Source organism: Taudactylus pleione, unplaced genomic scaffold, assembly GCF_031769625.1.
Source record: "Taudactylus pleione unplaced genomic scaffold, aTauple2 ptg000048l, whole genome shotgun sequence".
NCBI classification, from domain to species: domain Eukaryota; kingdom Metazoa; phylum Chordata; class Amphibia; order Anura; family Myobatrachidae; genus Taudactylus; species Taudactylus pleione.
In genome coordinates, this window is record NW_028284450.1 from 1,742,971 (window position 1) to 1,757,470 (window position 14,500).

At 35.0% G+C, this 14,500-nt stretch overlaps 1 protein-coding gene across 1 annotated transcript; it reads left to right on the forward strand.

Moving 5' to 3' along the window:
• The first annotated feature begins 894 nt into the window (after positions 1–894).
• Positions 895–13,819, forward strand: LOC148537609 (E-selectin-like). Its single transcript, XM_088460542.1, has 19 exons — positions 895–968; positions 1,617–1,699; positions 2,660–3,058; positions 3,714–3,821; positions 3,953–4,138; positions 4,328–4,513; positions 5,602–5,787; positions 6,195–6,380; positions 6,616–6,792; positions 7,113–7,289; positions 7,712–7,888; positions 8,172–8,348; positions 8,770–8,946; positions 9,231–9,407; positions 9,657–9,842; positions 9,938–10,057; positions 10,612–10,633; positions 10,724–10,796; positions 12,630–13,819. The coding sequence occupies exons 2-18, from the start codon at positions 1,663–1,665 to the stop codon at positions 10,788–10,790; spliced, it is 2,745 nt and encodes a 914-aa protein (XP_088316668.1). The 5' UTR covers positions 895–968; positions 1,617–1,662; the 3' UTR covers positions 10,791–10,796; positions 12,630–13,819.
• Positions 13,820–14,500: the final 681 nt, after the last annotated feature.

Sequence of the window (14,500 nt, forward strand, 5' to 3'; positions counted from 1 at the left end):
CATATGTGCTTTAAGATGAAAGTCAATCATAGTTATGTGACCCAATAAGTGTGCCAGGAACTGTTTAACTCACAACATCAAAATGACTTACCCCAGCAGAGAGTATTCTTAGGAAAGTGCTGATGCAGGTCCCTCTGGCCTGCAAATGCTATTAGATGTCAACTGGATCTAATAAAAGCTACTCTATTGGATCCAGCATACAATTAATCATTTAATGCTGGTGAATGTGGTCGTGAACTAAGGAAACTAGTTCACCCGATATAAAAAACAAACTATAAAGAAATTCCACTTTAAAGAAAGAATTTTCCTTTAAATGTAAAATAAACTTAACTTAACTGATCATATGTTTAGGCAAATTAATAGGTTTGCACTATATTTTCTCCAAAAATATGTAAAATATTCTAAAAATCTACTTTGGTTACCTTGTCATCATGGTCAATCAGTGTAATATTTTGTTATATTTTACTTTTAAGCAAGACCAAGCTTATAGATATATAGATGAATGAATGTATTTTATTTATTTTTGTGCCAAAAGTGGCATGAGTGAGATTGCTTGTAGTAATACATTTAGTTCAAAGCAGATAAAATATTAATTTAGGAAACAAATTATAATAATTATTGTTTTTGAATAAATATAAAAAAATGTATTATATTGATTTACTGGTATAACACTAATCAGCCATGTTTTCAATATTTAATTTTAGGCAACAGACTAATTAAAATGCTATTTTATCTAGTAGGATTCTTCTGGGAAATTCCTCTGAGCCATGGAATTTTTGTGTTTCCACTCAGCCATCCTTCTATTTTATGCAAATGAACTTACTAGACGTCACTTGGATTTTCTGGCAGGCAGTGTATAAAAGATGCATGGATTCAGCAGTTTCAGTTAAGCTTCCTGCAAGCATTACAGGATAAATATTCACTGCTGTAATACTGACTGTTGACAGAAGATTTTTCAACATAAAATAGTGAGTATTTCTTTTGATTTCAAAACAATACTACTACAAACTAACTTTAATTCAATTAAAAACTTAGATAGTCTGATATAATAAATAATACTTAATAACTGAATTACATTTTACTTCTAAAAAGTTGATAACTTTGGGAATTTAAATGTATATATTAAGAAAAATACATTAAATAAATTAAACTGCTTGCGGTATTATAGCTCTTGTGACTGAAAAATGTTCTTTAAATTGAATAGCATCTTATGTGTTGAATACTTATTGTATATAATAAAACATTTTTAAACTGTAAATAAATAAATATACAGCTTGTATTTTTCCTTTAAATTTAATGTTATCTTCACCTACAGTAGCTGATTACATTTTTAGGCAAATTAATGGACTTTCAGTATTTTTCCCTGACTGAAAGCAGGGAAAAGCACATTATTTGAATAAACACTAACATATGTGTGTAAAACATAACTATTGTCATTCTGACTTTATAGTACATTAAGATTATGTGTCTTTGCATATATAATTGAGTATAAACTATGTGTTATTTTTTCACTACAGTTTAAAAATAGATGCATTATTAATGGATTTGAAATGCATACTATAGTAAGAAACACGCAAGAAGCATCTTATAATAAAATGATTTATATTATGTTACAGGATTTTCATCATTATTGCTACAGACTTTGTTGCCCATAAGAGTGTGATGGCATATTTGTTTTATTTCTACTTAATCAGCTGTGGTAAGTGACCATATCTCCCCATTTTTTCTTAGATATCAAATTCAATTAATAAGGAAATATTGTTTATATGCTTATTCTCTCCTGAGTAAGTTTGCATAGGTTTAGTGGCATGATGAGATTTCCAACTCCACTACAAATAGTAAACTAAACTAATGATCCTCTATGTTTAAATTAGCATTTTTTATCAACCTACACTATCTATGAAATCTAATTTCCTTTTTGAAAAGTTTGTATTAAGCACACTGGACGATAACCATGAACGATATGAATGATAACGATATCGTTCAACAATATATTTTTCATATCATCCAGTGTGCATGCACTCATTGACGAATGATGCACGCTCCCGCGAGATGATAACAATATCCCCACCTGGCTGTATATGCAGCTCAATCTGGGGATATCGTTAACAATGCCATGCTGCCGAATGCAGCATGGCCATGCCCCCTCGCCGTCGTTTGTCGTGGCTGGCATTGGCAAGGGTGATTGCACTTACCGCTGCCGGCACCCCTGTTGGGCCCGAGGCTGCCGATGTCGCTCACTAGACACATTGTCCAGTGTGTATGCACCTTTATACAAAACATGGAAACATAGAGGGGCTATTCAATTGGTGGCTATGGCAGGGGGTGACATCATTCTGATCATTTCTCTAGCACTTTGCAACCAACAACATCTCAGATTTTTCCTAGCACCCCATAGAGGTACACAATAAAATCTACGATGTTGTTATACCATAAACATCATAATGTGCACAGCCACACTTTGCAACTGCACATCACTGATAGTTGCATTCCACACATACAGTTTTACATCGAGTTTAACTGACACACAGTTCGGCATATGGTTCCTTAATTAGATGTACTGCAGACCATTTTTCTGTAAAAAACATTAAGTATAATAGTGTGTAAAAAAGAAACCAATGCTGTATGATATTAATAAATTAGCTGTCCTTCATTGCAGGCATTTCACTGTTGTCTTGTGTACATGGCTGGACCTACCACCACTCATCCTATACCATGACCTATAATGATGCTCAAGATTATTGTAGAAAACACTGCACTGATATGGTAGCAATTCAAAACCGAAAAGAGAATAACTATCTCAACGACAAACTGAATTTTACGCAAACATATTACTGGATTGGCATTCGAAAAAACAATATCACTGGCCAGTGGTTCTGGGTTGGCACTAAGAAGGTCCTAACTGACGAAGCTAAAAACTGGGCCACAAATGAGCCCAACAACAAAAGCGAGAAGAAAAATGAGGACTGTGTTGAAATGTATGTGAAAAGGACAATTGATGCTGGCAAATGGAATGATGAACCCTGCAATAAGAGAAAAGTTGCTTTGTGTTACAAAGGTATGGGTGTAATGCCACGGTCATGAATAATGTATGTTTGCACAGTTTATATGTCAGCTTTTCATTGGATGTTACACTATGAGCCCTAATATTTATAACTTTTCAGTGCAACAAACATTGATGCATTTGATGCTGAAGTGACAGTTTACAAGTGTGTACATTCTAGTTTTCAAAATCTTGTATACAGACAAAACTGTCTAAACACTTCACACCTTCTCTTTCCCACTTTCTATATATATTTATAATAATTTCATACATTATAGTCATAAAACTTTCAACCATTGGGTTTGGGTGTGCACCCCAATGGCTCCCATTGCGGGAGATGGGTCACTCCTAGTGCTGCAAGACCCGGCCGGCTAGGGGAGCAGGACAGAGTGGGGGTGATGGAATGGGGGGTGGGAGTGAGGGTGTCTTAACAGGACAGAACGGAGTGGGGGAGTATGAACATCAGCCAGAGCAGGTGAAAGATGGAGGCACGGTGGACCGTTTTTATTATATATGTATTTGTATGTGTGTGTATATATATGTATATATATATATATATATATATAAAATATATTTACATATCTATCTATCTACAATTAAACTAAACACTACCACAGTTTTCAGTATTGTTTTGGTCTGATTAAAATGTAATATTTCCATTTATTTGCAGCTTCCTGCCACTCTTCTTCTTGCAACAACCATGGGGAATGTATAGAAACAATTAATGATTACACTTGCAACTGCTCTGAGGGATTTTATGGAACAAACTGCGAGCATGGTAATTACATTATTTTGTCAACAGTGTTACAAACCTATCCCCAAGGCTACAGAAAATAGTCATATTTTTCAATGTAAGGAGAAACATCATAATATAGCACTTTGTATTAAAGGTATCTTTTTATTTTTCAGTTGTCACTTGTCCAGCAGTGAATGACATTGACCATGGATCAGTTGTGTGTACTCATGTAAATGGAGACTTTACCTATCAGTCAAGCTGTAATTTTGCCTGTTCGGATGGACATGTATTGGTTGGCTCAGAAAGTGTACAGTGTACTGCAAAAGGAGATTGGGGAACTCAGATTCCACACTGTAAAGGTATGTACAGGGATTGTTGTTTTACTTTTAAGTATTATTTTCATGGCCGTTTAAATCACTACTGAACTATCAGATAATTTTATTGTATGGCTGTGTATTAATCAACTTTGTTTTATCTTCCAAACAACTACTATTACTAAAATAGGAAAATGGATACTAACAATTACAATATGTCTTAATTTTGTTCAGCTATTCGGTGTGAGCGTCCATCAGAACTAGAGAATGGCGTAATGAACTGTTCTTACAACGGTGAAATGCTACCAGATAGGTCCACATGTAGTTTCAGCTGTAATGAAGGCTTCACCTTGGCTGGGTCGCCTACAATACTTTGTGTGACTCCTGGTCAGTGGACACAAAATTCCCCAAAATGTGAAGGTAAGAAGGACTCAAGTGTTCACTACGGTCAGCACTCTAGCCAGATTATATGACATTGTACAAATCATATTAATGGATACCAAGAGTTGATTTAGAATCTAAAATGTACATTATTGTGACTAATTTCATTAAATTATAAATGTCAAAGATGAGCATATAAAGAGTAATTCCATTCTCATTCTGTTAGTGCCAAGATAATTCTGTTTTCATACGCAACATTGATACAAAACATTCTTTATAGCTTTGAGTAGTACTTTTCAGTTTGATCTTCAAGAAAATTAGAATAGTCTTCACAAAAGTGTTGGGACAGTAACACCACATGAGAGAATTGGCTGGTATTGACAGGAATTATAATTTCACAATATTTGGGATAAACTTATTTGTAAGTCTAAAAATGTATGTCCATGTTAGATGTAGTCATAACAAAAGTAATGGCAGATGGGAAAAGATAAGGGGTAGATGTGCCAAGCCTTGGTGAGAGATCAAGAGGGGAGAGATAAAGTACCAATCAATATAATTGGTTGGTATTTTATCTCTCTCCACTTTATTTCCCTCCAAAGCTTAGTACATGATCTACCCTTAAATCTAATCTAATCGTATAAATGACATTTGCTTATGGAGCAAGGTTGACGCTTAGTATGAACCAAATGATCAATTCTGCATGTTCAGTACTAACTGAGTTCAAAAGAGAATGTTGCATTGTTTATAATTGACACATTAATTTAGTATAAAACACAGAAATTAATATAAAAGTATCCTGTAATGACTAGCATGAACACATTATAATGCAATCTTTCGGGACCCCATTTGTCAGGCATATTTACAAATGAATTGCTTTCAATTGTACATTTGTATAATTTTTTTAGTTTTATGTTTTTATGTCTGTTATGATTGGTGTTATAGTTTAAAACACATCTTTTGTGAAGAAAATATGTTGTTTATCAGGATGAAGTCATTATGTTGACAATTACAATGTTGACATTCATAATGTCGACACGACTGGTGCCAGTTATGATGACAACATGATAAATGTCAACCTAATATACCAGACTAAAATTGAGAAATATTTTCTTCTGATACTTTTTCAGCTATTCAGTGCGAGCGTCCAGAGAAACCAGACAATGGAGCAATGAACTGTTCTGGCAATGATGAAATGCTGCCACATAAATCCACATGCAATTACAGCTGTGATGAAGGTTATGCCATGGTGGGGTCTCCGTCATCACTTTGTAGTACTTCTGGTCATTGGACAGAAAAATCTCCAATATGTAAAGGTAAGAAGTGCTTTGAATCCAGTGGGAGCAGCCCTAAGCTAGCTGTCACCTGTGGGCTATCTGAGTATGTGACTGGCGGACTCCTGTCCAGCCAACACCTCCCACCCCAGAGGCACCCAGTACACTTACTGTTTAATTATCTGTTCCACTATAGCATGTGTTTCATTTACTAGGCAGGAAAAACAATCACATTAAATTAATAATGAAAATAATAAAATTGTGGGAGTGGGCGGCTGGCCAATAATGTTGTCCCCAGGGGTGGCCTGACCCCTAAATTCATCCCTGATAATAGGCCCACATATTTAAGAGAGCAAAAATTTGATGTTTTAAAATTAAGCAGAAATGTGTTTTGGAAAATTAAATCTATGTAGTTATTTTGTTATTACATGTGTCCTCTTTGTGCACAGCTATTGAATGCAAGCGTCCAGAGGAACCACTGAATGGGGCCATGATCTGCACAACTACTAGAGAGATGCTGGTAGATAAATCCATCTGTAATTTTAATTGTGCAGAAGGATTCAGACTGATTGGGACGTCTTCAATTATCTGTGCTGCTCCCGGTCAGTGGACTGGAGAAATTCCAAAATGTGATGGTAAGAAAAGCCTTTTACTATGTAATTTATAAATATAGTATTTTTATTTAATCCTAAAAATGTGATTCTGATATGTCATAGCCAAAATCTCTTTGCTGTTTTTCATGTTTGGACATTATGGTAAAATATAAATATACTGTAATAATTGTTAAATATAAAACATTAGATTATCATAAAATGTATTTATATGTTATGATGACAGTGATTTCCTACTAACATTTACATTGTCCCTTAGCTGTGCAGTGTGCTGCCTTGGTTACCCCTGAGAATGGTGTGATGGAATGCCAGGATGGGTCACACTACAGCGCCACCTGTGCATTTTCCTGTGCAGAAGGCTTCCAGATGGTCGGCTCATCCAAACTCCAATGTTTGCTTTCTGGAGAGTGGACGTCTTCAGTGCCCATATGTAAAGGTAAAACTGATGGCCGCTTGTACTTTATTAGAGCTGTTTAGATTATATGCAATTATAAATTAATAAGACTCCTGATGTCATATTTAATGACATTTCATTGTGGTGATTTACATAACATTATGCCATACTTTTAATAATATGTTGAGTATACTGTAAATTAACATTATATTCAAAATTTTGGATTAATTCAACATAAAAACCTTAGCCCAGCTAAGACCATACATAAATAACTTTCTAAAGCATAGTGTCAACTTAATAGAATTACTAAATAATCTAAATCGCACAATTAGTTATTTAAACCATTTTCCCCTAATTTCCAGCTGTTCAATGTGCTGCTGTGATTGCTCCTGAGAACGGTCAGATGGAATGCCAAGGTGCATCCAACTACAACTCACAGTGCTCATTTAGCTGCTCAGAAGGCTTCAGGATGATTGGCTCATCAGTGGTCACATGCTTATCTTCTGGAAAATGGAATTCGGCTGTTCCCAAATGTGAAGGTAAATGTTGTCACAATTCTGACTTATAATGTTACAGTGTGCATACTATGGGAGATCTGTACAATTTCCTTTCAAACTCTATAAAGGGGTGTTGTACATGTCCTTGAGTTTAAAGTAGCTCTCTACTTTTGACAGATCAGCCTTGAAAAACGTAAAGGGGGGCGGGGGGGAGAGTGTTCATGTCCTGAGGAGATTGCATTTGAGCAAGTGTGTTTCTGCCACGAGTTAAGGTTAATGGTGCAGGGACTATTGGGCGACAGGATTAGACAGTCTGTAGGTTATTATGTTGCTCTCTATTATACATTATTATAGTAATATTATTACTGTAATAATTGTTAAATATAAAACATTAGATTATCATAAAAATTATTTATATGTTATGATGACAGTGATTTCCTACTAACATTTACATTGTCCCTTAGCTGTGCAGTGTGCTGCCTTGGTTACCCCTGAGAATGGTGTGATGGAATGCCAGGATGGGTCACACTACAGCGCCACCTGTGCATTTTCCTGTGCAGAAGGTTTCCAGACGGTCGGCTCATCCAAACTCCAATGTTTGCTTTCCGGAGAGTGGACATCTTCAGTGCCCATATGTAAAGGTAAAACTGATGGCCGCTGTACTTTGTTATAGCTGCTTAGATTGTGCAGTTATAGATATGTGCATATTTAATATCATATTTGGCCCCTGCTTAAACCCCCTCATGTCATATTTTATGGACTTTTTAAAATAATTTTCATGTTTTAAAGAACAGTTTCCCCCACCTTTATAAATCTTTGTACACAATCAACTTTCTAAAGCATAGTGTAAATTTATTAGAATAACTAAACATGTATATCATACGATTAGTGAGGTTTTAACCCATTTTTTCCCCTAATTTCCAGCTGTTCAATGTGCTGCTGTGATTGCTCCTGAGAACGGTCAGATGGAATGCCAAGATGCATCCAACTACAACTCACAGTGCTCGTTTAGCTGCTCAGAAGGCTTCAGGATGATTGGCTCATCAGTGGTCACATGCTTATCTTCTGGAAAATGGAATTCGGCTGTTCCCAAATGTGAAGGTAAATGTTGTCACAATTCTGACTTATAATGTTACAGTGTGCATACTATGGGAGATCTGTACAATTTCCTTTCAAACTCTATAAAGGGGTGTTGTACATGTCCTTGAGTTAAAAGTAGCTCTCTACTTTTGACAGATCAGCCTTGAAAAACGTAAAGGGGGCGGGGGGGAGAGTGTTCATGTCCTGAGGAGATTGCATTTGAGCAAGTGTGTTTCTGCCACGAGTTAAGGTTAATGGTGCAGGGACTATTGGGCGACAGGATTAGACAGTCTGTAGCTTATTATGTTGCTCTCTATTATACATTATTATAGTAATATTATTACTGTAATAATTGTTAAATATAAAACATTAGATTATAATAAAAATTATTTATATGTTATGATGACAGTGATTTCCTACTAACATTTACATTGTCCCTTAGCTGTGCAGTGTGCTGCCTTGGTTACCCCTGAGAATGGTGTGATGGAATGCCAGGATGGGTCACACTACAGCGCCACCTGTGCATTTTCCTGTGCAGAAGGTTTCCAGATGGTCGGCCCATCCAAACTCCAATGTTTGCTTTCCGGAGAGTGGACGTCTTCAGTGCCCATATGTAAAGGTAAAACTGGTGGCCGCCTGTACATTGTTATAGCTGCTTAGATTGTGCAGTTATAGATATGTGCATATTTAATATCATATTTGGCCCCTGCTTAAGCCCCCTCATGTCATATTTTATGGACTTTTTAAAATAATTTTCATGTTTTAAAGAACAGTTTCCCCCACCTTTATAAATATTTGTACACAATCAACTTTCTAAAGCATAGTGTAAATTTATTAGAATAACTAAACATGTATATCATACGATTAGTGAGGTTTTAACCCATTTTTTCCCCTAATTTCCAGCTGTTCAATGTGCTGCTGTGATTGCTCCTGAGAACGGTCAGATGGAATGCCAAGATGCATCCAACTACAACTCACAGTGCTCGTTTAGCTGCTCAGAAGGCTTCAGGATGATTGGCTCATCAGTGGTCACATGCTTATCTTCTGGAAAATGGAATTTGGCTGTTCCCAAATGTGAAGGTAAATGTTGGATTATTAGGATTATATTCACAGTTGTGATGTTTAATTTTATACTGGGCATGCTATACAGGCAGATCCATGGTGGAAATTTCTATTCAGCTACTATAAAGGTGTGATACATATATTTGATTTAAAAATGATCATTGATTTTGTAGAGTCAGAGCAGTATAAATATCTTATTTCTTTGTTACTGTGAATCTATTGTACAGTACTTTGTTAGTAAGAAGTCCCCTTTGCCATCTTTTTCAGCTGTGAAATGTGATGCTCTCGTTGCTCCATTCATGGGGAAAATAAATTGCAGTCACCCATTAGGAGAGTTTGAATATGGGTCTGTGTGCTTAATTGACTGTGAATATGGTCTGTTACTGAATGGAACAAATACTCTTGAATGTGTTAGTAATGGAAATTGGACTGCATCACCTCCGTCCTGCCAAGGTAAATAATGTTAAATCACAATAAAGTTTAATAAACTTTGTCTTCTTTGTACTTTTATGTTGCTATAATAACCTTTTCATTTATTTCATATATAGTTATGAAAATGACACATGATTCAGCAACTTACGTAACAGTTGGAGTTGTTACGACTGGCGCTTCTGTCTTGTCAACTGCGTCTCTTCTCATCTGGCTTGTAAAGCGTTTACGCAAAACAGGTGAATAAATCTAAGCATAATGCACATATTGTATACAAAAAATAAAAAAACATTCACTACTATAGTGAAAAAAGTCACAACTAATGGAAAAAAACTACCCATATTCATCTTTAAATAAAAAGATTAAATCATAAGATTACAGGAATAATTAGCTATATTCTTTTTTTCTATAAAATTTTTTATAAACTAGCTTTTCTGCTTAAAGACACATGGGAAAATTATGGTATCTAATAACAATTATGGGATGCTCCCAACAAAGCATGTTTTTTAGATTTACTGATAAATAGATTATCAACATTTTGGAATATAAAGGGGATTCATCATTTCATCAGTAGGAAAATTGTTGTTATTTATTAATTACATACCACCAGAGTTATAGGCAATAGTCCGATGGTTCAGTCCCATTTTGGAACTTTTCAAGATAAGAAAACACCACAGATACCACACACGTAGAGAAAGCTACCATATATATTGCTGAGTGACATAGTTATGTATTTTTCATTATTTTTATTTTTTTCTTCACTTAATAACCTTACTCTCTTTCTTATTTATAGCAAATAAATTTACTCCCTCAAGGTAAGATGACTTTCTCAATTCTGTGTTTGGTTTAAATGTATGTACAATAAAATATGTACAGTATAGCTTACATTACACTCCTCTTTGCAGCAGTTATCAACATCTTGAAGCAACGGGTGTCTATCAAAATATGGAGGATAGCAGTGGCAGTGTGTAAAATATGGTAAGTGAATTTAAGTAGCCAGAATAAGTAAAGCATACTTAGAGTTCATTCGTACAAGTGTTTAGTCAATGTTTCCAAAGTATTATGCAAATTATATTCAGCCATGTCTAAATAACAGCAATGGACAAAACAGCAGTGCCCAAATTGGACCTAGCAGAGACCAAACCATGTAGTGAGTGGATGTTTTCTATTGGCATTCAAAAAGCCCCCATAAAAAGAACAGATTGAGTCTCCGATATCTAAAATGCTTTGGACCAGGGGTATATTGGATAATGGAATATTCCGTATTTTGGAATATTTGCATATCGTAATGATATATCTTGGGAATGGGACCCATATATACACACAGGAGGCATTTATGTGTTATATACACCTTATACACACATCCTGCAGGTCATTTTATGCAATATTTTCAATAATTTTGTGGCTCAAACAAAGTTTGTGTGCACCCATAAAATTCAGTTATGTTTCATATACACCCTATACACACAGCCTGAAGCTAATTTTGTACAATATTTTTTAATAATTTGTGCCTTAGACAAGGTTTATGTACATTGAACCATCAAAGGCTTCATTATCTCAGTCAAGCCCAAAAAAATCTGTATTTCGGAATATTCTGTATTATGGAATATTTGGATATGGGAGACTCAACCTGTACTAAGAATCCAGAGGTAATAAATCCATCATTTCATAGAAAAATCAGTAAAACAGAATCTTTGTTTATAACATTATATGGAAAACTTTATAGAAACAAAATAATATAAAACAATATTCATACTTACTATCTTACTTACTGCAACTCCAGTGAGCCATACATAGAAATGAGATCCAGTATCACAAAAAAATCCCTCTTAATAAATACAAAATCTTTGTAAAGTCTCAATGTATGGAAAACTTAGATTTTACAACCACAGTTGTAGGATTTTTCATCTTACTCACTAGAATCTCAAGGGTCTATTTACTAAGTCTTGGATGGAGAAAAAGTGAACCATGATAAAGTACCAGCCAATCAGAGCCTAGCTGCCATGCCACAGGCTTTGTTTAAAAAATTGAGCTAGGAGCTGATTGTCTGGTACTTTTTGTCCATTCACCTTATCTCCATCCAAGGTTTAGTAAATAGACCTCTTAGTCCCTAATCTCAAAATTATTTCCAAATACAAAACACACAGAGAATATTTAGTAAAACATTTTGTATCAAAAGCAATCAGTAAGTTTCGCAAACATGGACAGTCAGCTATATAAATAGCATAAAATAAAAGATTAGAAAGAGCCTAATATCACCTGCTGCAACATGTTTCACAGAGCTACAGTATTAGCGTCACTGACAATTGAAAAAGTTGCACTGAAAAACGAAAGTGCGTATTTCTGCCCATATGCAAAGCTGAAAATACATTCTGGGCAGTAACAGTAGTAGTTACTTTACACACAGGTGGTTCACTAGGAACGGTGACTGTCATCATTCCCTATTGGCACCATTCCCTGACCACTGGCAAATACTGTCAGATGGCTCGTACGGAAACACAGCTCTTACTGTACTTGGCCTAAGAATAAGATCCAAGCCCTTGCTGTCCAGCCATGCCCAGGATTAAGTGGCAGAATCATGCATACTGCACAGATGCATAAACTTGTGACCACTATGCTGGGAAGATATAATACATAAACTGACTTATGTACTATACCTGCATCAGAGTCCCTCAGTGTTCATCTGTCTCTTAGAATATACTAATACTGTAGTAAATGGCACATCATGCAGGTTATACTATATATATATATATATATATATATATATATATATCATATTTAATTTATCTCCACATGTGATTTGTCTTATAGTTCCAAGATTCAACAACTAAGAAAATATTGTATGGAAAGCAAAATCATCAGTTTGCTGGTGATGCAAATACAGACAACCAAGATAAATGGTACTATGACATTTTCCAGCTCTCTGCACCTTAATCCCGGGCAGCACCATGAAAGTAAAACAGAAAACGTTGTCTACAACAGGAGAAGTGTGCTTTACTGAATATCAGAGAACCGCTCTAAGTCTTTCTACAAGGAGTAGCTGCGTTTGGGTTTACTGGACTTGGACACACATGACTTAACTATCAGTACAATGCTGCTCAATATGCAGTGTGCAATGCAGACTCTATCTTTTTAGAGTTATCTATAAAACACCATGTTGCATATGATATGCAAAACTTTTCATACGCAATCATGAACTATTTTACTCTATACAAAAGTTTGCTCTAAATGTTCTCACTTATTCAACTGAGTCACTAAAGAGAAATACCTTACAGTAGACATTTGGGGTTAGGACATTTTGTACAGAGGGGAATTTGCTCATATTGGATGATCAGAAATGTATGTATAGTGTATATACAGTATAAAAATAGGTACCTGTTTATAACAGTGTAAGGTTATGTCATCCCTGTGGGATAAAATCTGCGCAGTTTGTGTTATTTATAGTTATTTGTGTATTTATTAGAAAAAAAAATGAAGTGAATGAAGTTTCCCAACATATTTGTAACAGTATTTTGAAAGAATATAAAATGTTTGTATTAATATCAAAAAAGCAAATAGTGACAGAAGTGGTAAGTCTTATGTAGATGGACTCATTACAGAAAAATGCAGCCAGCCTATACTGTATTTTATATCTATTTATTATTTTTTATGAAATGTAATACTTCAAGCAAAAAAGCCTTGTTAACGTTTACTATGCAACTAAAGTATGATAGAGAATGTGCTTTGTTGTACAGTATATCTGGGTGTTGTGGCTGTTTGAATACAAGATGTATTATCTAATATTATTTAAAGTATTTAATTTATTTGTTAAATGTGCTTATTACATTTTTTTGGGCCCTTGTTTAAATATACAACTATTACAAATTCAGTAGAAAGTTTATGATCATTTTCTCTGGTGATGTCACTTTACATATAAAAGAAACAGTTGACATGGTTCATTTTATGAAGCCATTACCGGAGGCAGCATTGGATTCAATACCTACACTGTATCAGTACAATAAGTCAATGCAAATAATAAAAGAAAAGCTGAATTGCTACTGTATATGTTACTGTATATATTATGGGTGTCAATTGCAGTTGAATGTTAGGCAGATTTTAAGCATAAAATATGCATATTCACATTGTGCATGCACACAAAAAAAAAGTATAATACATTTTGTGTATATCTTGTCCCTCCTTGCATCTGGAAAGGCAGCAGAGGGAGAGGAGGGGTGAAAAAGTAGTCCAAGTACAGTAAAGGCGTCTTCACATATTTTCCCTCTATTTAGGAGTAGACAAAACAAAAACATAAACACAAAATAAAACCTGTATCTAAAACAGTGTTGGCTAACCTTGACACTCCAGCTGTTGTGGAACTATATATCCCAGCATGCCCTGCCACAGTTTTAGCATGCCCTAATAGCAAAACTGTAGCAGTGCATGCTGGGTTATGTAGTTCCATAACAGTTGGCGTGTCAAGGTTAGCCAACACTGATCTAAAATATACAGTATTGTAATATCAATAAAAGATGAAAATAAACTTCTAAGAAAAAGACTCTTTGCAACCATCAAACAACATTAAGGCTATAGTATTAAGGGTATAAAGCCAACAAGTTTCATGCCTCCTTAACTAAACTAATCGTATTAAGGGGTTAGATATTAAATACCGGCAGGTGGGTTGCCAGCTATCAATATACCGACAG